This window comes from Heteronotia binoei, chromosome 14 (assembly GCF_032191835.1).
Source record: "Heteronotia binoei isolate CCM8104 ecotype False Entrance Well chromosome 14, APGP_CSIRO_Hbin_v1, whole genome shotgun sequence".
Classification (NCBI taxonomy): Eukaryota; Metazoa; Chordata; class Lepidosauria; order Squamata; family Gekkonidae; genus Heteronotia; species Heteronotia binoei.
In genome coordinates, this window is record NC_083236.1 from 64,824,138 (window position 1) to 64,848,662 (window position 24,525).

The following is a 24,525-nucleotide window of genomic DNA, read 5'->3' on the forward strand; positions in this document are numbered from 1 at the left end:
CTGCTTTCTACTGAATCAGGACATGGCTCCATCAAGGTCCGTCTGGTCTACTCAGACTGGCAGTCTCTCTCTAGGGTCTCAGACAGAGGTCTTTCCCATCACCTCCTGCCTGGTCCTTTTAACTGGAGATGCCGGGGATTGAACCTGGGACCTTTTGCATGCCAAGCAGAGGCTCTTCCACTGAGCTATGGCCCCTCTCCATGGCTCTCAGACTGAGGTCTTTCCCATCATCTCCTGCCTGGTCCTTTTAATTGGAGATGCCAGGGATTGAACCTGGGACCTTTTGCATGCCAAGCAGAGGCTCTACCACTGAGCTATGGACCCTCTCCATGGCTCTCCAGGGTCTCAGGCTGAGGTCTTTCTCATCATCTCCTGCCTGGTCCTTTTAATTGGAGATGCTGGGGATTGAACCTGGAACCTTCCACATACCAAGCAGATGCTCTGCCACTGAGCCATGGTACCTCGCCTCATTTGCATATGCAAATGACATATGCAAATGAGTTGTGCTAATGACCTCCGGCACCTCTTTTTCTACAAAACGACCCATGCTCCAGGGCCATCTAGTCCAACTCTGTGCACAATGCAGGAACTTCACAAATACCTCCCCCCGCCACACACACCCATCCTGACCTTAGTCTCATGATTTGCCTAATTCACAGAATCAGCAGTGTCTCTTGAAGGGAGCTTTGATTCTTGAACGGTTGTACTTTGAAACTGTTGTTAGTCTCCAGGCCTCAGATTCAGCAGGAGCTCACAGGAGTGCAGCTCCTGAACCTTTCTGAGGGTTCCCCCTCTTCCTCCCCACCTACCTTGTCCATTGAATAGAAGGTGCAGCTGCATAACAATCCCTGGATTAGGAGAGCGGCCGGCCAACCAGCCACCAGGAACTTTGCCACACCCCCAGCAGCCCTCATTAGCCCCCAGAGAAGCCCACACCACCCTTTCTCCACTTCTTATGTCATTTTAGGTGACAGGTGACTTGCTGGCCTTTTGACTGGAGGGGGAAGGCGAGCCCCAGGAGAGTGAGGTCTTCTTGGGCTGGCTGGATCTCTTGCTAGCCCAAGCAGGCCTCGCTCACCCGGGGCTCTTGTTTCTTGCATCGGGTTGCTTTTGGCTAGTGGGGGGGTGACAGCATATGCTAACGAGATGCTAATGAGCTTCACCACCTATGTTTCTACAAAACGAACCCTGTTAGTCTCTAATGTGCTCCTGGACTGGGATCTGTTTTACTGGAGACCCAGCAGGGCGACCCTTTGAAACTACCTCCAAATATAATTCATCCTGTGAGACTTTTAAAATTCTGTTTGCCTCACTAAGGTTGCCAGGTCCAAGAAATATCTGGGAACTTTGGGGGAGAAGCCAGGAGACAATGGGAGTGGACCCAAAGCAAGGTTGTGGCAAGCACGCTTGAACTCCAAAGGGAGTTCTGACGATCGCGTTTAAAGGGACCGCACACCTTTTGAGTGCCTTCCCTCCATTGGGGATAATGAAGGGTAGGGGCACCTTCTTTCGGGGCTCATAGAATTGGACCCCCTGGTCCAATCCTTTTGAAACTTGGGGAATGTCTTGAGGAGAGGCAACAGATGCTATGCTGAACGTTTTGTGCCTTTAACTAAAACAAAACAAAAACAGCCCCTCTGGAGCCCCAGATACCCATGAATCAATTTTCCATTGATTTCCACCTGTCTTTGCTGAAAGGACGGTCTAAGCATCGGACTCCTGCTTCACGGCTTGTTTAATTTCTTCCCCGGACTTCCACCACAAAGAAATTAACTTTGGCTTCGAATGAAAGGACTTTGGGTTCAGGCTATATTGTATCGGCCTCCATAGGGAATAATGGAGTGCCCAGCAGACCTTTCCCCCTCCGCTTTCTGATGACCCTGAAGCGAGGGGAGGTCCTCCAAACCGGGGGATCCCCTGCCCCCACCTGGGGATTGGAGTAACCAAAAGAGTAACGTGGAAAAGCGAAGCAGGAACAAAGTCCAAAGGCATCCATGAAAAACCAGCCTCAGTTATGAAAAAATTAACAAATTTATACAAAATACTTCCTACATAAGCAAATACAATATAGCCTGAACCCAAAGTCCTTTCATTCGAAGCCAAAGTTAATTTCTTTGTGGTGGAAGTCCGGGGAAGAAATTAAACAAGCCGTGAAGCAGGAGTCCGATGCTTAGACCGTCCTTTCAGCTAAGACAGGTGGAAAGACAATAAGCAGCGCAGCACGATTTCGCAACAGAGAAGCGCATATTGCCTGGTTTCGCACGAGGCTTTAAGAAGAAGAAGAAGACGACATTGGATTTATATTCCGCCCTCCACTCAAGAGTCTCAGAGCGGCTCACAATCTCCTTTATCTCCCCTCCCCCCCCCACAACAGACACCCTGTGAGGTGGGTGGGGCTGGAGAGGGCTCTCACAGCAGCTGCCCTTTCAAGGACAACCTCTGCCAGAGCTATGGCTGACCCAAGGCCATTCCAGCAGCTGCAAGTGGAGGAGTGGGGAATCGAACCCGATTCTCCCAGAAAAGACTTAACTTAACCACTACACCGAACAAGCTTCACCGATCTTGAATAATCCATACATAGCAATAGCTCGACTTTTTTTCCCCAGCGCCACCGCATTTGTATTTATAAGAAGTGTCCTTTGCTCATGCAGGAAGTATTTTGTACACATTTGTTATTTTTTTTTTCATCATCGAGGCTGGTTTTCCGTGGATGGCCTTTGGGCTTTGTTCTTGCCCCGCCTGGAGATTGGCAGCCTATAAACCAAATTTGTAAAGAAGCACATCAATATTAAAAGAACGAATGGAAGCCAGTTCCTTGGTAAGCGAGACTGAGTAATGTTGCAGAGGAAGAGCGGGGGGGGGGGGGGAAATCAAAGCCAGGAGGAAGGGCCCACCAAAAGCCGCAGCTGCCCGGACTGCAGGCTCTCTAGACAGATGGTGATTCCTTCCCGAGGTCTTACGACATGATGGAGGGGGAGCGGGGCTGGAGGCAGAAAAGGGGAACCGGAAACACATGGATGCGTTGAGCAACATGTCAGTCACAGAGCTGGCTGGAGAAAACTGCAAAGCCAAGCTTCAGTTCCCAGGCAGAGGCAGCCCCTGGGGCAGAGGGTCCCCTTTCCAGTGGAGGACAGGAAGCCAGCAGCGGCAGCAGAAGAGGAGTTTATTCTGTTGGAGTGTGTTGATGTTGTGCCCGGGAGCTGGGTGTCATGTTCTCAGGGTGCAGGCAGGCAGGAGTCCAAAGCCAGTCCAAAGTCAAAGTCCAGGAAGTCAAGCAGGAGCCAAGTCACCAATGCAGAATCACAAACCGGAATCAGAAGTCAATGTCCAAAAGCCAAAAGGTCAGGGTGCCAAGGAAATCAAGCAGGTCAGGATCAGGAAGGAGCGTGGATGCAAAGCCAGAGAATAGACTTGTTGCTTCCACAAGGTTACCAGGGCCTGGGTGGGAGCTATATGGGAGTCTCAATCAGCCTGCTCCCTGGGTGGCAGTGACTCTGCTAGAACTCAGGGCTGAGAGATCATCGGCGTGCCTCGTGTCTTTGCTCTGAAAGTTCTTTCTGGAGCCTGCTTTGAACTCTTGAGATGGGAGGAGGAGAACTTGAGGAGATTGATCGTCAGCAGCTGACACTGGTGCCTGGAGAGTGATTGATGGGCCAGCTGCTGTTTGTTCAGCTGAGGAACTGGCTGGCAACTCTTCCAGCTCTGTTAACCCTTCCAGCTCCTCCTCGTCAGGGCTCATGACACTGGGGTTGTGTTATGTATGCGGACTCAAGTGAAGACTGAATAGGGTGTTCCTGCCTGGGTCATTGGAGCCATAGGATCCGGAGCCTGGGGGCTTGGGAACAATCGACAGCAGAATCCAAATCCCTGCTGTCATACACCAATCACAAGCCCTTGCCAGTTCAAATGACCCAATAACGTGCTTGCGTGGGAACCCTGAGTTGTATATAAGAACATATTTCCATCCAATCCCCTCTTAAAGCTGGCTATGCTTGTAGCCGCCACCACCTCCTGTGGCAGTGAATTCCACATGTTAATCACCCTTTGGGCGAAGAAGGACTTCCTTTTATCCGTTTTAACCAACTGCTCAGCAATTTCATTGAATGCCCACGAGTTCTTGTATTGTGAGAAAGGGAGAAAAGGACTTCTTTCTCTACTTTCTCCATTCCATGCATCATCTTGTAAACCTCGATCATGTCACCCCACAGTCGACGTTTCTCCAAGCTAAAGAGCCCCAAGCGTTTTAACCTTTCTTCATAGGGAAAGTGTTCCAAACCTTTAATCATTCTAGTTGCCCTTTTCTGCACTTTTCCAATGCTACAATATCCTATTTGATGTGCGGTGACCAGAATTGTACACAGTATTCCAAAGGAGACCGCACCATCGATTTATACAGGGGCATTATGATACTGGCTGATTTGTTTTCAGTTCCCTTCCTATATAGTTGGCCCATTGACCCAGTTCCCCACTCTTGTTAGTGCAACCACCTACCATGCTGTATCTAATAAAGAGCAGATTATCACTACCACCTCGCCTCGTCTATAAATCGAACCCACTATGTTATAGTTTGCCAGCTGTGGGTTGGGCTATTCCTTCAGATTTGGGGTGGGGCAGCCTGGGGAGGGATCGCAGTGGGAATGCATCCTCCAAAGCTACCATTTTCTCCAGGGGAACTGATCTCTAGGGCCTGGAGATCAACTGTAATGCCGGAAGATCGCCAGGTCCCACCTGGAGACTGGCGACCTTACTGGGAGAGAGAGAGCTTTATGGAACGGTGGAGGAGGAGGATAGCAAGCGGGGGAAATTAATACTTTGCAAAACTTTTTCTTTTAAAAAAAAGGAAAGAAAAGAGCAACAGTTCAGTAGCAAAGACTAACAACCACCACCACTTTAAAAACTAAAAAAAACGTGGCAGGGGATGAGCTTTTATGGCTCACCACTGGCTTCTTCAGATACCTTTTGGCTGCCCTGACTTGGTGACCTGAAAAAGTGAGCTGTGACTCACAGAAGCTCACCAATTTTTGTTAGTCTTTCGGGTGCGACGGGACTCTTGTTCTTTTCCGCCGCTGCAGGTAGACCACATGGCTACCAGTCTTTAAAAAAACAAACCAACACGAAAGTGCACAAAGGTTTCATTTCTTTCACCGCAGATCCCCCCCCCCCAAAGGATAATTTTTATTGTATAGTGGGTTCTAAGCATTGAAGGAAGAACCCCGTGGCGCAGAGGGGTAAAACTGCAGTACTGCCGTCAGAGTCCTCTGCTCATGAACTGAGTTTGATCCCGGTGGAAGTTGGGTTCAGGTAGCCGGCTCCAGTTTGACTCAGCCTTCCATCCTTCCAAGGTCGGTCAAAGGAGTCCCCAGCTTGCTGGGGGGAAAGTGCAGATGACTGGGGAAGGCCATGGCATAGCACCCCGTAAAAAGTCTGCTGTGAAAACGTGAAAGCAACGTCCCTCCAGAGTCGGAAATGACTGGTGCTTGCACAGGGGACTACCTTTTTAAAAAAAATATCTTCTGTACTTCTGCCAAACAGGGATGCCAGCCTCCAGGTAGGACCTGGGGATCTCCAGGAATGACAGCCCATCTCTAGACTACAGAGATCAGCTCCCCTGGAGAAAGTGGATGCTTTGGAAGGTGGACTCTATGGCATTGGACTCTACTGGGCTCCCTGTCTTCCCCAGGCTCCATCCCCAAATCTCCAGGAGTTTCCCGACCTGGAGCTGGCAACCCTACTACCTTCTACCCCACAGCCAGTGGCTGGGAGGACTGGAACCCTGCACAGTCTCTTTTTTTAAGGATGACTCTCCATCCTGTCCCAGTGCTCCTTCTGGCTTCCACTGGAGAAGACAGGATGGTTGCCCAGAGTCTGTGTGGACTAGACTTGCCAGCTCCAGGGCTGGATCTTGGAGGTGGAGTCTCGAGATCTTGGAGGTGGAGTCTCGAGGTCTTGGGGGTGGAGTCTCGAGGTCTTGGGGGTGGAGTCTCAGGAGGGTGGGGCTTGGGGAGGAGAGAGACTTCCAACGGGGTTGTTATGCATGTGGACTCAAGGGAAGACTTTGGATGCTTCCGCCTGGCTCATGGGAGCCATACGGACTGAGCTTGGGGACTTGGGAACAAAGGGCTGTAGGATTCAAACCCCCCACAGCCCAAGACCAATCACAAGCCCCCACCGGTTTGAATGACCCAATGACGTTCTTCCGCGGGAACCCAGAGATGGATACAAGTTCGGCCCGTGGGCCCCAACGCCAGTCTTACACTGTGACCTTTTACTATGTGATTCCTGTTAAAGAGCTTGTTATCACTTACTCCGAGACTCTGCCACGCGTAGAACCCACTATATTATAGGGGCAGAATGCCCTAGGGCAGGGGTGCGGAACAGTGGCTCTTCAGATGTTTTTTTGCCTACAACTCCCATCAGCCCCAGCCAGCATGGCCAATGGCTGGGGCTGATGGGAGCTTTAGGCAAAAACAACTGGAGAGCCACTGTTCCCTACCCCTGCCCTAGACTCCACCTTCCAAAGAGGCCATTTTCTCCTGGTGAACTGAGCTTTGTTGCCTGGAAATCAGTCGTCATCACGGGAGAGCTAGTGGGGGCCTACTTTGGGTGGTGGCACCATCAGCTGTCAAGAAGAAGAAGAAGACTGCAGATTTATACCCCGCCCTTCTCTCTGAATCAGAGACTCAGAGTGGCCTACAATCTCCTATATCTTCTCCCCCCCACAACAGACACCCTGTGAGGTGGATAGGGCTGAGAGGGCTCTCACAGCAGCTGCCTTTTCAAGGACAACACCTGCGAGAGCTATGGCTGACCCAAGGCCATTCCAGCAGGTGCAAGTGGAGGAGTGGGGAATCAAACCCGGTTCTCCCAGAGAAGAGTCAGCGCACTTAACCACTACACCAAACTGGCTCTTTCAACCACCCTTTCAAGGACAACCTCTGCCAGAGCTATGGCTGACCCGAGGCCCTTCCAGCAGCTGCAAGTGGAGAAGTGGGGAATCAAACTCGGTTCTCCCAGAGAAGAGTCCGCACACTTAACCACTACACCAAACTGCCTAGAGGCTGGCAACCCTGCTGTGTGCCTTTGACACAGAGTTCCGAGATGTCCCTTAGTCAGAGGTCACAAGGGGGTAAAAGGGGGTCAACGTCCTTCGTAAGGCCCTGCTTTTGGTTTCCCTTTCTGTCCTTTCCGATCAAGGGAATCGAAAGCAGGCTTGTTATCTCCTACGGGTGAAGTTCCTAGTGCCACAAAGGGCAGAATTACAACTTCAGTGTACTTCGATCATCCTTTTAATTAACTTTTAAAATGTTATATCATATACCTGCTGGTAATGTTCTTTATTGAAGAGCCCTGTGGTGCAGAGTGGCGAAGCCGCAGTCCTGCAGTCCAAGCTCTCTGCTCACAATCTGAGTTCGATCCTGGCGGATTCAGGTAGCCGGCTCCAGGTTGACTCCGCCTTCCATCCTTCCGAGGTCGGTCAAATGAGTCCCCAGCTTGCTGGGGGGAAAGTGTCGATGACTGGGGAAGGCAAGGGCAAACCACCATGTAAAAAAGTCCGCCGTGAAAACGTCGTGATGCAACGTCACCCCAGAGTCGACAACAACTGGTGCTTGCACAGGGGACCTTTCCTTTACCTTTCATGTTCTTTAAAGATAAATTAGGGTGTGGGGGGGGGGGGGGAAGAAGGGCAATTGTACTTTTTGCACTTGGGCTGTTTGCCTTCTGAAAATTCTCCCCTCCTAGGGTTGCGAAGGCCCCTTGGCCATCAGCGGGGGGAGGGGGGGAGGGTTGCCAGTTCTAAGTTTGTCAGATCTCTAGGAGAGCCAGTTGGATGTAGTGGTGAAGTGCATGGACTCTTATCAGGGAGAACCTGGTTTGATTCCCCACTCCTCCGCATGCAACTATTGGAGCGACCTTGGGTTAGTCAGAACTCTCTCAGAGCTGTTCTACTCAAGGGCAATTCTTGGAGAGCTCTCTCAGCCCCACGTACCTCCCAGGGTCCCTGTTGTGCGGAGGGGAAGGGAAAGGCAATTGTAAGTCGCTCTAAGATTCCTCCAGGTAGTGAAGGAATCTTCATTGGGAAACTGCTGGAGATGGGGCCTGGGGAGGACAGGGACCTCAGCGGGGTACAATGTCAGGGAGCCCACCTTCCCCCTCCAGGGGAAACTGATCTCTGTAATCTGGAGATGATAGGGCATCAAGTTCTGTAACTTTACTATGCTAAAAGCTATAAAATACTAACCAAATGGACTCTTCATACTAACACCAAAGCTTTTGTTATACTGTAACCAGCCTTCATATCAAAGGGAGGTTGTCTGAAGTGTTAACCTTGCATAGGGTGTGAAAGGAGCAAAGGAATGTGGCCGTTAATAGATACCAAGTCCGGCCAGCATCCTCCCTTAGGCAAAGAGATAAGGGGGAGCTCTCGTGTGAAAGTTTGCACCTTCGTTCCCTTTTGTTATGAGAATAACTTTGTTTAGATAATGCTTTGATGTAGAATTCCATAAGACCCAGAGACCCCTAGTCTCTGGCATTAGTCTCAATCTCTGTATCCAGCAATGAGTTTCCAATAAAGTATACATTGTCTTCAATGAATACGGCCTTGAGTCTCCATCGCCTGACATAAGGTTGCCAAGTCCAATTCAAGAAATATCTGGGGACTTTGGGGATGGAGCCAGGAGACTTTGGGGAGTGGAGCCAGGAGACATTGGGGGTGGAGCCAGGAGACATTGGGGGGTGGAGCCAGGAGACATTGGGGGTGGAGTCAGGAGACATTGGGGGTGGAGCCAGGAGACATTGGGGGGTGGAGTCAGGAGACATTGGGGGTGGAGCCAGGAGACATTGGGGGGTGGAGTCAGGAGACATTGGGGGGTGGAGCCAGGACAAGCACAATTGAACTCCAAAGGGAGTTCTGGCCATCACATTTAAAGGGACTCCACACCTTTTTAATGCCTTCCTGCCATAGGAAATAATGGATAGGGGCGCCTTCTTTGGGGGCTCATAGAATTGGACGCCCTGGTTCGATCTTTTTGAAACTTGGGGGGGTATTTTGGGGAGAGGCACTGGATGCTATGTGGAAAATCTGGTGCCTCTACTTCAAAGAACAGTCCTCCCCAGAACCTCAGATACCAGCAGATCAATTCTCCATTACACCCTACGGGACTCAGTCTGCCTAGGAAATAATGGAGTGCCCAGCAGACATTTCTCCCCCTCCCCCTGCTTTCTGATGACCCTGAAGCGGGGGGAGGGCCTCCAAACTGGGGGATCCCCTGCCCCCACCTGGGGATTGGCAACCATAGGAAATGAGCTGTAATTCTGGGCAATCCCCAGGTCCCACCTGGAGGCTGGCATCCCTGCCTGCTCCCCTCCCCCCATCTGCTGTAATCTCTGCTGGGTGAAACCTAAATCTTTGTTTTCCCCAGTTGCACCAGAACAACTAGGATGGGGAAATATTCAGTGAGAAAAATGAGGGACAAGGGAAATCTCTTCTTTTCCTGCTTTCAACATCTCTACTGGCCTCATTGCATAAAATAATGAGCGCTTTAAAGAGGTTTGGGGAGTGACTAGATGGCAAACTCTGATCCCACCGCAGACATCTTGAAGTACGCTTTTTTATCATTGCAGGACATGACCTATCTCTGCATATCTGCTTCCGACTCCTCTAGTCAAAACCTGTAAGTCCTCTCTCATTTCTTTGGTTTCAGCTTGTGCTCTCTCAACATGCCCACCATCTCTCTTTGGGGGAATGTTGAGGTTTTCCTCATCTGTTGGGCACGGAGATGTGTACTGGCTGCTTGCGCTGCACGCAAAACACGCTGGGCTTTTAAATTAGCTCCATGCATCATATTGTGCAGATTCGGAATCCTCTTCCACCACCCAAGAAGCCACTCACTCTGAACTCCGCTCCGGAGCAGCATCTGACGCCCTGAAAGGTCCTGGGTTCAAAAGAGGAAACACTGAGAATGTGGGGAAATGCTTGGGTGTGTCCAAGGAGATCTTTAGCCTCTGATGTCAATATATGTTTGCTTTAATTTGATTTGTGCTATTAGCTCTGGGGTTTCTCATTCTGCTTTGAACATATGAACACATGAAGCTGCCTTCTACTGAATCAGACCCTCCTGGGTCCATCAAAGTCAGTATTGTCTACTCAGACTGGCAGCTGCTCTCCAGGGTCTCAAGCTGAGGTTTTTCACGGCTATTTTCCTGCACCCTTTTTAGTTGGAGATGCCGGGGATTGAACCTGGGACCTTCTGCTTACCAAGCAGATGCTCTACCACTGAGCCATTGTCCCTTTGAGCATGATGCAACTATTTGCTGATGGAAACTTAGGGTTGCCAGCCTCCAGGTGGGACCTGGAGATTTCCTGCTTTCACAGCTGATCTCCAGCTGCAGAGATCAGCTCCCCTGGAGAAAATGGCTGCTTGGAAGGGGGGACTTTAGGGCATTGCACCATGCTGAGGCCCCTCCCCTCCCCAAACCGCACCCTCACCTGGCTCCACCCCCAAAGTCTCCAGGTATTTTCCAACACAGATCTGCACTAGTCACTCTTGCTTGGTCTGACCTACCTCCAGGGATGTAGGAATTCTAGCAGGAGCTCCTTTGCATATTAGGCCACACCCCTCTGGTGTAGCCAATCCTCTGAGCTTACAACGCTCTTTTTTTTGTAAGCTCTTGAAAGACTGGCTACATCACAGGGGCATGGCCTAATTTGCAAAGGAGCTCCTGCTAGAATCTCACCCCTGCCTACCTCACAGGGTTGTTATGAGGATAAAGTGAACGTAAGCCACCTCTGAGCTCCTTAGGAAGGCTATGCTCAAAATGTGTTTGTGAGAGAGAACTGTACTATGTCCTTCCTTCCAAGCCACAAGATCAGGGTGATTTTTTTAAAAAAAGTTTCCTTCATCTGGTAGGGGGTTTCTCTGAAGTCTTATAGGAAAGCAGTTTGGATATTGCTGTATGTAGTTTCTTGGAATTTCAAAGGGCAGAATCATGAGATTTACGCTGTCTGAGTGCCTTTTTCTGTCAGCCACCTCCTTAGTCAACCTGTACGTTGGAATAAACAAAACCACATCATTGCAGAGAAATAGGGCTGCCAAGTCTGACCCAAGGAATATCTGGGGACTTTGGGGGCGGAGCCAGGAGACTTTGGGGGTGGAGCCAGGAGCAAAGGTGTGACAAACACGATTGAACTCCAAAAGGAATTCTGGCAATCACATTTAAAGGGACCACAGAAACATATGAAGCTGCCTTCTACTGAATCAGACCCCCCTGGGTCCATCAAAGTCAGTCTTGTCTACTCAGACTGGCAGCGGCTCTTTCTCCAGGGTCTCAAGCTGAGGTTTTTCACACCTACTTGCCTTGACCCTTTTCAGTTGGAGATGCCAGGGATTGAACCTGGAACCTTCTCCTTACCAAGCAGATGCTCTACCACTGAGCCACCTTCCCTCCCCTTAGACATAAGAACTTATGAAGCTGCCTTCTACTGAATCAGACCCTCTTGGGTCCATCAAAGTCAGTCTTGTCTACTCAGACTGGCAGCGGCTCTCCAGGGTCTCAAGCTGAGGTTTTCCCCGCCTATTTGCCTGGATCCTTTTTAGTTGGAGATGCCAGGGACTGAACCTGGGACCTTCTGCTTGCCAAGCAGATGCTCTACCACTGAGCCACTGTCCCTCCCCTTAGACATAAGAACATATGAAGCTGCCTTCTACTGAATCAGACCCTCCTGGGTCCATCAAAGTCAGTCTTGTCTACTTAGACTGGCAGTGGCTCTCCAGGATCTCAAGCTGAGGTTTTTCATGCCCACTTGCCTGGGCCCTTTTGAGTTGGAGATGCCGGGGATTGAACCTGGGACCTTCTGCTTACCAAGCAGATGCTTTACCACTGAGCCACTCTCCTTCCCCCTGTGCTCCTTTTAAATGCCTTCCTTTCATAGGAAATAATGGAAGATAGGGGCACCTTAGGGAATCTGTCTCCATAGGGACTAATGGCGTGCCCAGCAGACGTCCCCCCCCCTCCACTTTCTGATAACCCTGCAGCGGGAGGGAGGGCCTCCAAACTAGGGGATCCCTTGCCCCCACCTGGGGATTATAGGCAACCAAAAAAGAGAGTTGCAGGGGAGAGCAAGCGTTGGCACCATGTACCACAGACTCCTGTAGCAGTTAACCCTTGAAGAACACCAGTTCCACATATATGAAAATGTTTCCAATAATTTTATTCAGGGTGGCTCACGTTGACCAAAAGGGTACAGAAAATTTTCCTCAATATCAAAACACTCGGAAGTGTTAGGATGAGACGTGGAGTGAGAGTGGAAATCATATTGAAAATTGAATAAGCAATGGCTTCGATAAGAGCCCCGTGGCGCAGAGTGTTAAAGCCGCAGTACTGCAGTCCTAAGCTCTGTTCACGACCTGAGTTCAACCCCTGGCGGAAGCTGGGTTTTCAGGTAGTTGGCTCCAGGTTGACTCAGCCGTCCATCCTTCCGAGGTCGGTCAAATGAGTGCCCAGCTTCCTGGGGGTAAAGTGTCGATGACTTGGGGAAGGCAATGGCAAACCAACCCATAAACATAAGAGAGGAACATAAGAGAAGCCATGCTGGATCAGGCCAATGGCCCATCCAGCCCAACACTCTGTGTCACAGAAGAACAGAAGAGAAGCCATGTTGGATCAGGCCAATGGCCCATCCAGTCTAACACTCTGTGTCACATAAGAACATAAGAGAAGCCATATTGGATCAAGCCAATGGCCCATCCAGCCCAACACTCTGTGTCACAGAAGAACATAAGAGAAGCCATATTGGATCAGACCAAAGGCCTATCCAGTCTAACACTCTGTGTCACATAAGAACATAAGAGAAGCCATGTTGGATCAGGCTAATGGCCTATCCAGTCTAACACTCTGTGTCACATAAGAACATAAGAGAAGCCATGTTGGATCAGGCCAATGGCCCATCCAGTCTAACACTCTTTGTCACATAAGAACATAAGAGAAGCCATTTTGGATCAGGCCAATGGCCCATCCAGTCTAACACTCTTTGTCACATAAGAACATAAGAGAAGCCATGTTGGATCAGGCCAGTGGCCCATCCATTCCAACACTCTGTGTCACAGAAGAACATAAAAGAAGCCATGTTGGATCAGGCCAGTGGCCCATCCAGTCCAACGCTCTGCGTCACATAAGAACATAAGAGAAGCCATTTTGGATCAGGCCAATGGCCCATCCAGTCTAACACTCTGTGTCACAGAAGAACATAAGAGAAGCCATGTTGGATCAGGCCAATGGCCCATCCAGTCCAACACTCTGTGTCACAGAAGAACATAAGAGAAGCCATGTTGGATCAGGCCAATGGCCCATCCAGTCCAACATTCTGTGTCCCATAAGAACGTAAGAGAAGCCATGTTGGATCAGGCCAATGGCCCATCCAGTCTAACACTCTGTGTCACATAAGAACATAAGAGAAGCCATGTTGGATCAGGCCAATGGCCCATCCAGTCCAACATTCTGTGTCCCATAAGAACATAAGAGAAGCCGTGTTGGATCAGGCCAACGACCCATCCAGTCCAACATTCTGTGTCCCATAAGAACGTAAGAGAAGCCATGTTGGATCAGGCCAATGGCCTATCCAGTCTAACACTCTGTGTCACACAGTGGCCAAATATATATTCAGAGAAGTTCTCCAGAATTTCAGACACCCAAAGGGTCTTTCCCAAACTTCCAGAGCTTTATAAGTGTGGCTGCAGCCCCTCCCCCAAAAGAAGATGAACATATGATTCCCATTAAGCAGAAATCTCAAGAGGGTGGGGAGGATGTAGGCCCATTTTAGCAACGCTGGAGTGTTTCTCCCTCCCCCCCCCTGCTTTTTTCATTCCTGTTTTTTGCAGTTGCATGATGCCAAAGCGATGGACCGCAGGAAGGAAGCTTTGTTTGAAAAGGGCTATTTTCTGCATCTTGCTTGAGCCTTCGGGGTTTCGCAATCGCGGTGAACTTAGAAAGGGTTTTCCGAATGTCGACATGAGAAAGGAGTGGCTTGGATTGACCTGAGGTCTGCTCATGCAAGGTGGCCGCGCATGATCAGCGCGCTCCGGATGTGGACAACATCCAGCCCACGGATAGTGCAGCGTAGGTCCTAAAGGATCTAGGAGGCACAGTTGTACTCCGGTTTCCTTCAGGGAGCTACCAGGGGTGGAATTCTAGCAGGAGCTCCTTTGTATATTAGGCCACACCCCCTGATAGGGTTGCCAAGTCCAATTCAAGAAATATCTGGGGACTTTGGGGGTGGAGCCAGGAGACTTTGGGGGCGGAGCCAGGAACAAGAGTGTGACAAGCATAATTGAACTCCAAAGGGAGTTCTGGCCATCACATTTAAAGGGACAGCACACCTTTTTAAATGTCTTCCTTCCATAGGAAATAATGAAGGATAAGGGCACCTTCTTTTGGGGCTCATAGAATTGGACCCCCTGGTCCAATCGTTTTGAAATTTGGGGGATACTTTGGGGAGAGGCACTAGATACTATATTGAAAATTTGGTGCCTCTACCTCAAAAAACAGCTCCCCCAGAGCCCCCGAAACCTCCAGATCAATTCCCCATTATACCCTATGAGAAGACGTTTCCCTCTCCCCCCCCTCCCCCCCCCTTTCTGGGAAATCTGATGCAGGAGACAGAACTCACTCACCTCCGGAGGTGCAAAGGCACATGGTCCTTTGGGGGCGTGGCTGGGCTCCCCTCCCTTCACCGGCCAGCTGACTGGGGGCGGGAAGCAGCCTGAGAAAACGGAAGAGCTCTGGCTGCTGCGATCGGGGCTGGGTGGGAAGGGCTGCCGTTCTCCCCCTCCCCCCCCCCGCTTTCCCTTTTATGGCCAGCGGGAGGAGGAGGCTCCAAATCGGGGGTCTCCAGGCCTAGCGGGGGATTTGGGACCCCTACCCCCTGATGTAGCCAATCCTCCTGGAGTTTACAGTAGGCCCTGTACGAAGAGCCATGCAAGCTCTTGGAGGATTGACTCCATCAGGGGGGTGGGGTCTAATATGCAAAGGAGGTCCTGCTAGAATTCCTTACAGGGCTCTTCGTACAGGGCCTACTGGAAGCTCCAGGACTGGATACATCAGAGGGGTGTGGCCTAAAATGCAAAGGAGTTCCTGCTACAAAAAGGAAAAAAGAAAAAGCCCTGCACATGGCTATGTTGTCTGACCAGGATGCTTGTATGAGCAGAGGATAGGGGACAAGCCAGGCTTGCCAGCCCCCGAGTTCTGTTCTGTTTTTTCCCTGTTGCATCGCTAACAGGGCTGGCACGTGGGAGTAGGCAACTGCCTGGGGCGTTACCCTGCCTGGAGACACCATCCGACGCCCCCTTAATCCCCTTGCCCCTTCCCCTTCGTGTAGGGTTGCCAAGTCCAATTCAAGAAATATCTGGGGACCTTGGGGGTGGAGCCAGGAGACTTTGGGGGTGGAGCCAGGAGACATTGGGGGCGGAGCCAAGATCAAGGGTGTGACAAGCATAATTGAACTCCAAGGGAGTTCTGGCCATCACATTTAAAGGGACAGCACACCTTTTTAAATGCCTTCCTTCCATAGGTAATAATGAAGGATAGGGGAACCTTCTTTTGGGGCTCATAGAATTGGACCCCCTGGTCCAATCGTTTTGAAACTAGGGGGGTACTTTGGGGAGAGGCACTAGATACTATACTGAAAATTTGGTGCCTCTGCCTCAAACAACAGCTCCCCCAGAGCCCCCGAAATCTCCAGATCAATTCCTCATTATACCCCATTATACTCCACACAGGGAATAATGAAGTGCTCAGCAGACGTTTCCCTCCCCCCCCCCATCCCGTTTCTGGCGACTCTGAAGCGAGGGATTGGCCTCTCTACTCATGAGTTGCAGCCAACTCCTTCCAAGTAACACAAACACACCATCCCAAGAGGAAGCGTTTCCAATCGGAGACTGAAGCCTCCGGAGGTGGAAAGTCACATTGGGGCTGTGGGGGCGGGGTGCCAGCCAGCTGACTGGGGGCGGGAAGGAGTCTGGGAAAGCAGAAGAACCCCCGCTGGGACCTGGGGATTGGCGAGCCTACCTTCATGGGAAGGCACCGCTCGGTGTTTTAGCGGCGCCCAGCTGCTTTCGGGTTGAAAGCGGCCAAGCAGCACTTTCCTGTGAAGAGTGTAGCGCAGGGGGAAAGCGGCGGCACGGCAGCACTGTTGTGCGCCGCCCGTCGCTCCCTCCCCTCACTTGCCGCCCTGCGCTATGACGTCACTAGAAATAAACATTGTAAAAGGAACTTGTGGGGGGTGCAGGGGTCTGCCTGGAGCAGTTGAACCCTCTAGTGCTGGGCCTGATCACTAAGTCACTTCTTGGGGGAGGTGGGGAAGGAAGTGTCTGTAGTGTACTGCTAGGAATCACTGAAAACTTCGTGGTTTTGCCATAGAGTGTCTGGTGATTCCTAGAGCTACCCTATCCCACTTCCAGGTTTTTCTCAGAGCTGATGTGAGAACACAGCCAATGGCATGTGCCCCTTCCCGCCCCCCCCGTGTCTCTGCCCCCTTTCCTATTGCCAGCTGCCAGGCAGCCGTATGTCCAGCACTGGGATTTAACCTGTAACAATGATGGTTTTCTAGGAGGACCAACATGTCTTAAGGCCATAGACATAGTCTTATCCAGTTCCTTGGCATAAACACCAAGGCCGTCCCCTCCTGGCTCTTGGATTCAGTGGCTTAAGTTATTAAGAGTTATGAAGTTATTAGGAGTGGGGACTGGGTGGGAGGAAGACATGATGCAGATTTGCAAAATGCGGACAAGTGACCAGAGAGCAAACACTCATCAGATTTCCTTCTCTCTCAGGTTGCAGCATTTTAAGGAGAGCATCAGGTTTGTGCATGAGTGTCGGCTGCATGGAGGGAGATGCCTCATTCATTGGTAAGCTTGTTTTCCCTCTTTCCTTCCCGAGTGCATGTGCTGTGCGCATGAGTACACAATGTCTCCGCAAAGAGGAATGCCATTGCTCTGAAAAGCAGGCATCATTTTCAAGCCATGCAAATGCCTTAGAATCAGGACTTTTCTTTCTTTCTTTCTTTCTTTCTTTCTTTCTTTCTTTCTTTCTTTCTTTCTTTCTTTCTTTCTTTCTTTCTTTCTTTCTTTCTTTCTTTCTTTCTTTCTTTCTTTCTTTCTTTCTTTCTTTCTTTCTTTCTTTCTTCCTTCCTTCCTTCCTTCCTTCCTTCCTTCCTTCCTTCCTTCCTTCCTTCCTTCCTTCCTTCTTTTTCGTAGCAGGAACTCCTTTGCCTATTAGGCCACACTCCCCTGATGTAGCCAATCCTCCATGAACTTACGGGGCTCTTCGTACAGGGACTACTGTAAGCTCCAGGAGGATTGGCTACATCAGGGGGTGCGGCCTAATAGGCAATGGAGTTCCCGCTAAAAAAAAAAAAAACCCTGCTTAGAACTGAATACAGGCTGAGCTAGGGGAAATATTTAAAGAGAGGAATGGGAAAAAATCCAAACTGGTCACATCACTCTTAAGTTTGCCAGCTGCCTGGTGATTAAGAAAAATGCTAAAGTACTGTGTATAATAGGGGTGGCCAAACTGCAACTCGAGAGCCACATGTGGCTCTTTCACACATATTGTGTGGCTCTCGGACCCCCCCACTGCCCCATCAGCCGGCTTGGGAGAAGGCAGTTCTCTCTTTAAATCACTTCTCCAAGCCAAGCCAGCTGGCAATTTGGAGAATGCATTTAAAGTTAAAATTGCTTTCTGTCCATCTCTTCCTTCTATTTACCTTCCTTCCTTCCTTCCTTCCTTCCTTCCTTCCTTCCTTCCTTCCTTCCTTCCTTCCTTCCTTCCTTCCTTCCGACGTCTGACTCTCATGTCTTGTAGTTCTCAAACATCTGGCGTTTATTCTGTGTGGCTCTTACATTAAGCAAGTTTGGCCACCCCTGGTTTACAGTCAATAATAAACAATATCTTGACATAAAAACTTTTGGTGTTATCGTAATCGTTGTGTAACATCATCGGTGTAACAGAATATGTAAACATATATGCAATAGCACAGAATTCACATCAAGTTTCTCTTTCGAAAATCATAATATGACTGTATCTTTTTAAACAAGAAGCTTGCAAGGGAACAAGATATCTGTATTCTACAGCTTAGAGAAGCTTGCAAAACAACGAGGGCGGGTGGGGGAGGAGAGTCACAGAGGTCCCCTTCCTAGGGCTTCATCAGCCTTAACAGCCTCAATGAATCTACATAATACACAATTTGTGTTTGTGGTAAGCCTGCATGCAACACAACCATAAAACAACTCAAAAACAGGGTCAAAATGTCACGGATTCGTAAGAATCAATCCCCTTCTTGTATTTTCAGAAGTAGAATATAGAGGCTGAAATATAGCGTCATTCAATTCATAATATGTAACAGTAGGTAAAGACAAACTGATCAAACTTATTACGAGCATTAGTTTACATGAAAACTCGGTTTCTAACCTAGGAACACTCAAACACTTTCCATGCAGTTTACATGCCATTCCTGTAGCCAAAGGGAATGGCCGAAAGGTTTTTTGATGTGGCCACACCCTGCACAGATATAATGTGGCAAGATTCACCTCGCTTATCAAATTAGACAGCCAGTGTTTAAAATACCCTCACACCTGGTGCATTAATTTATTGCAGGTATACGCAGGGCTTTTTTTTAATAGCAGGAATGCACAGGAATGCAGTTCTGACTGGCCTGGTGTCAGGGGGTGTGGTCTAATGAGTCCCTGCCAGGCTTTTTGTACAAAAAAGCCGTGCGCAAAACAATGGTGACATCAGGGATGTGGCCTAATATGCAAATGAGTCCCTGCTGGGCTTTCTCTACAAAACAAGCCCTGGGTATAAGGCTGTCAAAAATTGATGTCAATTGCCAAGGAGCAAGGTGGAGATCTGTCAACTCTCACGTCAGTTGCAAGGCTCAGGCCGGAGGTACTCAAAGAAGTAAGATTGAAAGCAGGGGTGTCGAACTCATTTGTTATGGGGGCCGAATTTGACATAAAGGAGACTTTGTCGGGTCGGGTCGGGCCGGGCCGTGTGTGTCATAAAATGTAATGCCAGGTAGCAGAGATATAAACTTTATAAAGGGTGCAGGCAAACACACACACACACATATATATATATATATATATATATATATATATATATATATATATATATATATATATATATATATATATTTAAAAAAACATGGTTAGGACATTAGCACTCGGTCTTCAAGGCACTTTCTTTGTATTTCTGCCACGCGATCCAAGGAAATGGGCAAAGGAAGCTCTGCCTCTTTCCTTCCTTCCCCAGAGGACCAGGAGGGGAAGGAGCCTCAGCCAATAGAAGGAAGAGAGGCTTGGCTCAGTAGCTCTGCTGTGCAATTGAGAGAGCCTAGCAAAGCAAGCTGTACCCCCCCCCTTCCTCCCCAAGGGAGGAGCCTCAGCCAATGAGGAAATAGAGGTTTGCTCTGTCGCTCTTGTGTGACTAAGCAAGCCTTGCAAAGCAAGCCGTGATGCAGAAGGAAGCAAGAGAGAGGGAGAAGGAAGCAGATGACAGCCAGTTGCTCAAGGGCTTGATAAAAGCCCTCCGGGGGGCCTGATTCGGCCTCCGGGCCACATGTTTGACACCCCTGATCTAAAGAAAGATCTTGGGCTGCTCTCAACGCTACCAGTTCAGACCATACCTCCATTAAAGGAGAAGATAGTTCAAATACATCAGTAGAGGATTACCCGATGGAACTATGGGATGGTGTCAACCCGTACAAGGTGGGAGATTCGTTTGCAGTTGCATCAGGCTGATGCTTGCCCCAATCCTCTGGGCGATTCTAAACCCTCCTTCCTTTTGCCGCGGCAGTTTAGCGGGCGTTTCCCGCAGCACCACCCTCGTGATCGCCTACCTGATGACGGTGACCGACTTTGGCTGGGAAGAGTGCCTGGCGGCCATCAAGACGGTCCGCTCGTACGCCAGCCCCAACTTTGGTTTCCAGCAGCAGCTGCAGGAGTACGAGAAGACCTTGCTCAAAGAGGTACCGTAACTTCTGACACCTTCCTCCCTTCGCCTGGAGAAAAGAGCAAGAGGCCCGGAGCGCCCGAAAGACTCACAAGATTGGTGGCTGCAGGGGAGGAGGTTTCGGGAATCACTGCTCGCTTCTTCAGATAGAGCTAGAATGTGTGTCCATCTTAGGGTTGCCAGGTCTGGCTCAAGAAATAGCTGGGGACTTTGGGGGTGGAGCCAATAAACTTTGGGGGTGGAGCCAGGAGCAAGGGTGTGACAAGCACCATTGAATTCCAAAAGGAGTTCTGGCCATCACATTTAAAGGGGCCACACTCCTTTCAAATGCTTTCCCTCCATTTGGAATTCTGATGGATAGGGGCACCTTCTTTGGGGGCTCATAGACAGGACCGTATCTACATGTTTTTTGAGGGGGGGGGGCAAAATTTTAAAAAATGACGCCCCCTTATGGGTCGTTCTATCTTATGGTCCCATAGAATACAATGGACTCCATACCCAATTTGGCACCCCAATTTGGGGCTCCCTCCTCCATCGACGCCCAGGGCAAGCCCCCCCCCCTCTGCCCCCCTTAGATCCAGCCCAGCTCATAGGATTGGATCATCTGGTTCTAGGGTTGCCAATCCCCAGGTGGGGGCAGGGGATCCCCCAGTTTGGAGGCCCTCCCCTCGCTTCAGGGTCATCAGAAAGCGGGGTGGGGGAGTTGTCTGCTGGGCACTGCATTATTCCCTATGGAGACCCATCCCCATAGGGTATAATGGAGAATTGATTTGTGGGTATCTGGGGCTCTGAGGGAGGCTGTTTTTTGAAGTAGTGGCACAACATTTTCAGCATAGCATCTGATGCCTCTCCTCAAAATACCCACCAAGTTTCAAAAGGTTTGGACCAGGGGGTCTAATTCTATGAGTCCCCAAAGAAAGTGCCCCCTTCTTCATTATTTCCAGTGGAAGGAAGACATTTTAAAAGTTGTGCGGTCCTTTTAAATGTGCTGGCCAGAACTCCCTTTGGAGTTCAATGATGCTTGTCACACCCTTCCTCCTGGCTAGCCCCACCCGCAATGTCTCCTGGCTCCACCCCCAAAATCCCCAGATATTTCTTGAATTGGACTTGGCAACCCTATCTGGTTCGATCCTTTTGAAACTGAGGGGAAGGTTTGAGGTGAGGCACCAGATGCTATACTAGGGTTGCCAAGTCCAATTCAAGAAATATCTGCGGACTTTGGGGGTGGAGCCAGGAGACTTTGGGGATGGAGCCAGGAAACTTTGGGGGTGGAGCCAGGAAACTTTGGGGGTGGAGCCAGGAAACTTTGGGGGTGGAGCCAAGATCAAGGCTGTGACGAGCGTCATTGAACTCCGAAGGGAGTTCTGGCCATCACATTTAAAGGGACGGCACACCCTTTCAATGCCTTCCTTCCATAGGAAATAATGAAGGATAGGGCACCTTCTTTTGGGGCTCATAGAATTGGACCCCCTGATCCAATCTTTTTGAAACTTGGGGGGTATTTTGGGGAGAGGCACTAGATGCTATACTGAAAATTTGGTGCCTCTACCAAAAAAAACAGCCCCCCCAGAGCCCCAGATACCCACGGATCAATTCTCCATGATTTTCTATGGGAATAAATCTCCATAGGGAATAACAGAGTTCCCAGCAGACATTTCCCTCCCCTCTCCCCGCTTACTGACGACCCTGAAGCGGGGGGGGGGCCTCCAAACCGGGGGATCCCCTGCCCCCACCTGGGGATTGGCAACCCTATGCTATACTGAAAATGTGGTACCTCTGCCTCAAAAAACAGCCCCCCCCCAGAGCCCCAGATACCCACAGATCAATTTTCCATTGTTCCCTTTGGGAATCGGTCTCCATAAGGTACAATGGAGTGTCCAGCAGACAATTCCCTCCCCGCCACACTTTCCCATGACCCTGAAGCGGAGCGGGGGGGGGGCTCCAAACCAGGGGATCCCCTGCCCCCACGTGGGGATTCCACTCTCCAATCCATTGTTTTGACTACCCACCTGGGGATTGGCAACCGTAGTCCATCTCTCCAAGATTTAAAAAAAAAAAGGACAGATGGGGCGCTGATGGCTGGCTCAGGGCCATGCCGAGCTAACCTGGAAGTGAGCTGGCCAGAAAAGGGAGTGCCCGGGAGCATCCTGGCAGCCTGCAGAAAAGGACCGTAGCCAGAATTTTTAAAAGTCAGGGGGCTTTTTAAGAAGTTAGGGGGTCTCTGCGGGGCTTGCTGCTTCTCAGAAGCTTTCTGGGGCTGGGGCAAAAGCTGGAGGCTCTGAAAGTGGCCAAGTCAAAGCGGCCGACCCTAAAACTTTGGAGTCAGGAAGGGACTGCTGTGGAGTTTCCTTCCACCTCCCTTAGGGTTGCCAAGTCCAATTCAAGAAATATCTGGGGACTTTGGGGGTGGAGCCAGGAGACATTAGGGGTGGAGCCAAGATCAAAGCTGTGACAAGCATAATTGAACTCCAAAGGAAGTTCTGGCCATCACATTTAAAGAGACAGCACACCTTTTCAATTCCTTCCTTCCATAGGAAATAATGAAGGATAGGGGCACCTTCTTTTGGGGCTCATAGAATTGGACCCCCTGGTCCAATCTTTTTGAAACCTGGGGGGTATTTTGGGGAGAGGCACTAGGTGCTATACTGAAAATACGGTGCTTCTACCTCAAAAAACAGGGCCCCCAGAGCCCCAGATACCAGCAGATCAATTCTCCATGATTTTCTATGGGAATAAATCTCCATAGGGAATAATAGAGTTCTCAGCAGACATTTCCCTCCCCTCCCCCCACTTTCTGACGACCCTGAAGCAGGGGGAGGATCCCCAAAACAGGGGATCCCCTGCCCCCACCTGGGGATTGGCAACCCTAACTTCCCTCTCCCTCACCCCGGCACTTTGCAGCCAGCAGCTCCACCCACCTCCTCTCCGTCGGCTGCTTTTGCAGCTGTTTTGTTGGCTCAGCTATGGCCCAAAAAATAAAAAGGAAAAAAGGCCGGCTGTGTCCTGGAAGTAGAAGAAGGACCTGAAAGTAGAAGAAGGAAACACACATATATCATATAAATTGTTGACCACTGTTTGCATCATTATGTATTTCTCTTTGCCTTGATGCTAAGGTTAGTAAATACAGCTCCTACAAGAGCTACGAAACTAAGGGAGAACCCTGGGTCACCCTCCTTAATTCCTTCATTCCTGTGGCTCCCTTGGCTCTTGCCCTCTCTTTCCCTGCTCTGGTTCTCCGGGCAACCTCGGTGGTGGTGGAGAACTTGCAAGCCTATTTCCCATCCTACCCCACTTCACACATGGCAGAAATAGTCACGTACCTATGGGTCAGCACTCAGAGACTGACTGAGGTCCTGATGTTAAGCAAGTAAGTAAAGTAAGTAAGTAAAGTAAAATTTTATTTATATCCCGCCCTCCCCCGCCGAAGCAGGCTCAGGGCGGCTAACAACACTTCAAGTGAACAATACAGTAATAAAAACATTAAATTCACATTAAAATTCACATTAAAATCAGTCAATAATCGATAATTAATTAAAACATTCCTAAATCAACACTGGCGGTAAACGTTATTAATCTGGCGGTAAACATTAATTCAGTTATTGGTGAACGCCTGTTTGAAGAGGGCGGTCTTGCAGGCCCTGCGGAACTGGTCTAAGTTCCGCAGGGCCCGCACCTCCTCTGGGAGTTGGTTCCAGAGTTGTGGGGCCGCAACGGAAAAGGCCCGAGTGCGGGTGCTTTGAAGTTTAACTTCTTTTGGCCCAGGGATATTCAGTCTGCTTTTCCCCACTGACCTCAGTGCTCTCTGGGGCTCATATGGGGAGAGACGGTCCCTCAGGTAGGTCGGTCCTTGGCCATATAGGGCTTTAAAGGTTATGACCAGCTTGCTTGAGAGTAAGCCTGCATTAAGCTCCTCTTCAGTCTCCGGGAGCCACACAATATGTGTGAAAAAGCCGCAGGTGGTTCCCGAGCCACAGTTTGGCCACCCCTGTTCCAGGTATTTCTAAACCCAGAGCTGGCAAGCAACATACTGACCTTGGTGGACCAATGGTCCGGTTCACTATAAGCAGGCCTTTTTTTGGAGCAGAAACCCCTTTGTCTATTAGACCACACACCCCTGATGTAGGCAATCCACCAAGAACTTACATGGTTCTTCTTATAAGGTTGCCAAGTCCCCTGCAGCTTCCGGTAGAGGATTGTTTTCGCACGTGCTCTGCAAGTGATGTCATCGCACCGGCGATGTCGCAAGCTGGCTGCTCTAGGAGCTGCTGAGAAAACGCGATGGTTTTCCCGGACGCTCCAGCAATTTGGGAGTAGGCTTCCCAACCCTCCTGCCCTGGCGGGGGACCCCAGGATTTCCAGCCTCTTCCCCCGCTCCCCAAACAAACAGAAGCGGGGGGGAGGGGGGATGGCGCCAAGGAGCATGGCGAGCCGCCCCATCCCAGAGCGGGCGATGCCGCCACGCCGCTGCCGCCCCCTCCCCGCCCACCGCAGCTGCTCCTCCGAGATGGGCCCAGGCTGAGCCCA

The 24,525-nt window shown here is 50.2% G+C and overlaps 1 protein-coding gene across 1 annotated transcript in view; it reads left to right on the forward strand.

Annotated features, from left to right (window-relative positions):
* Positions 1-24,525, forward strand: part of LOC132582634 (dual specificity protein phosphatase 22-A-like) — a 57,364-nt gene that overhangs the window by 26,756 nt on the left and 6,083 nt on the right. The window contains exons 4-6 of the mRNA XM_060254299.1: positions 9,622-9,671; positions 16,824-16,898; positions 19,846-20,017. Coding sequence (XP_060110282.1) covers positions 9,622-9,671; positions 16,824-16,898; positions 19,846-20,017 — 297 coding nt within the window. The remainder of the gene's footprint in view (positions 1-9,621; positions 9,672-16,823; positions 16,899-19,845; positions 20,018-24,525) is intronic.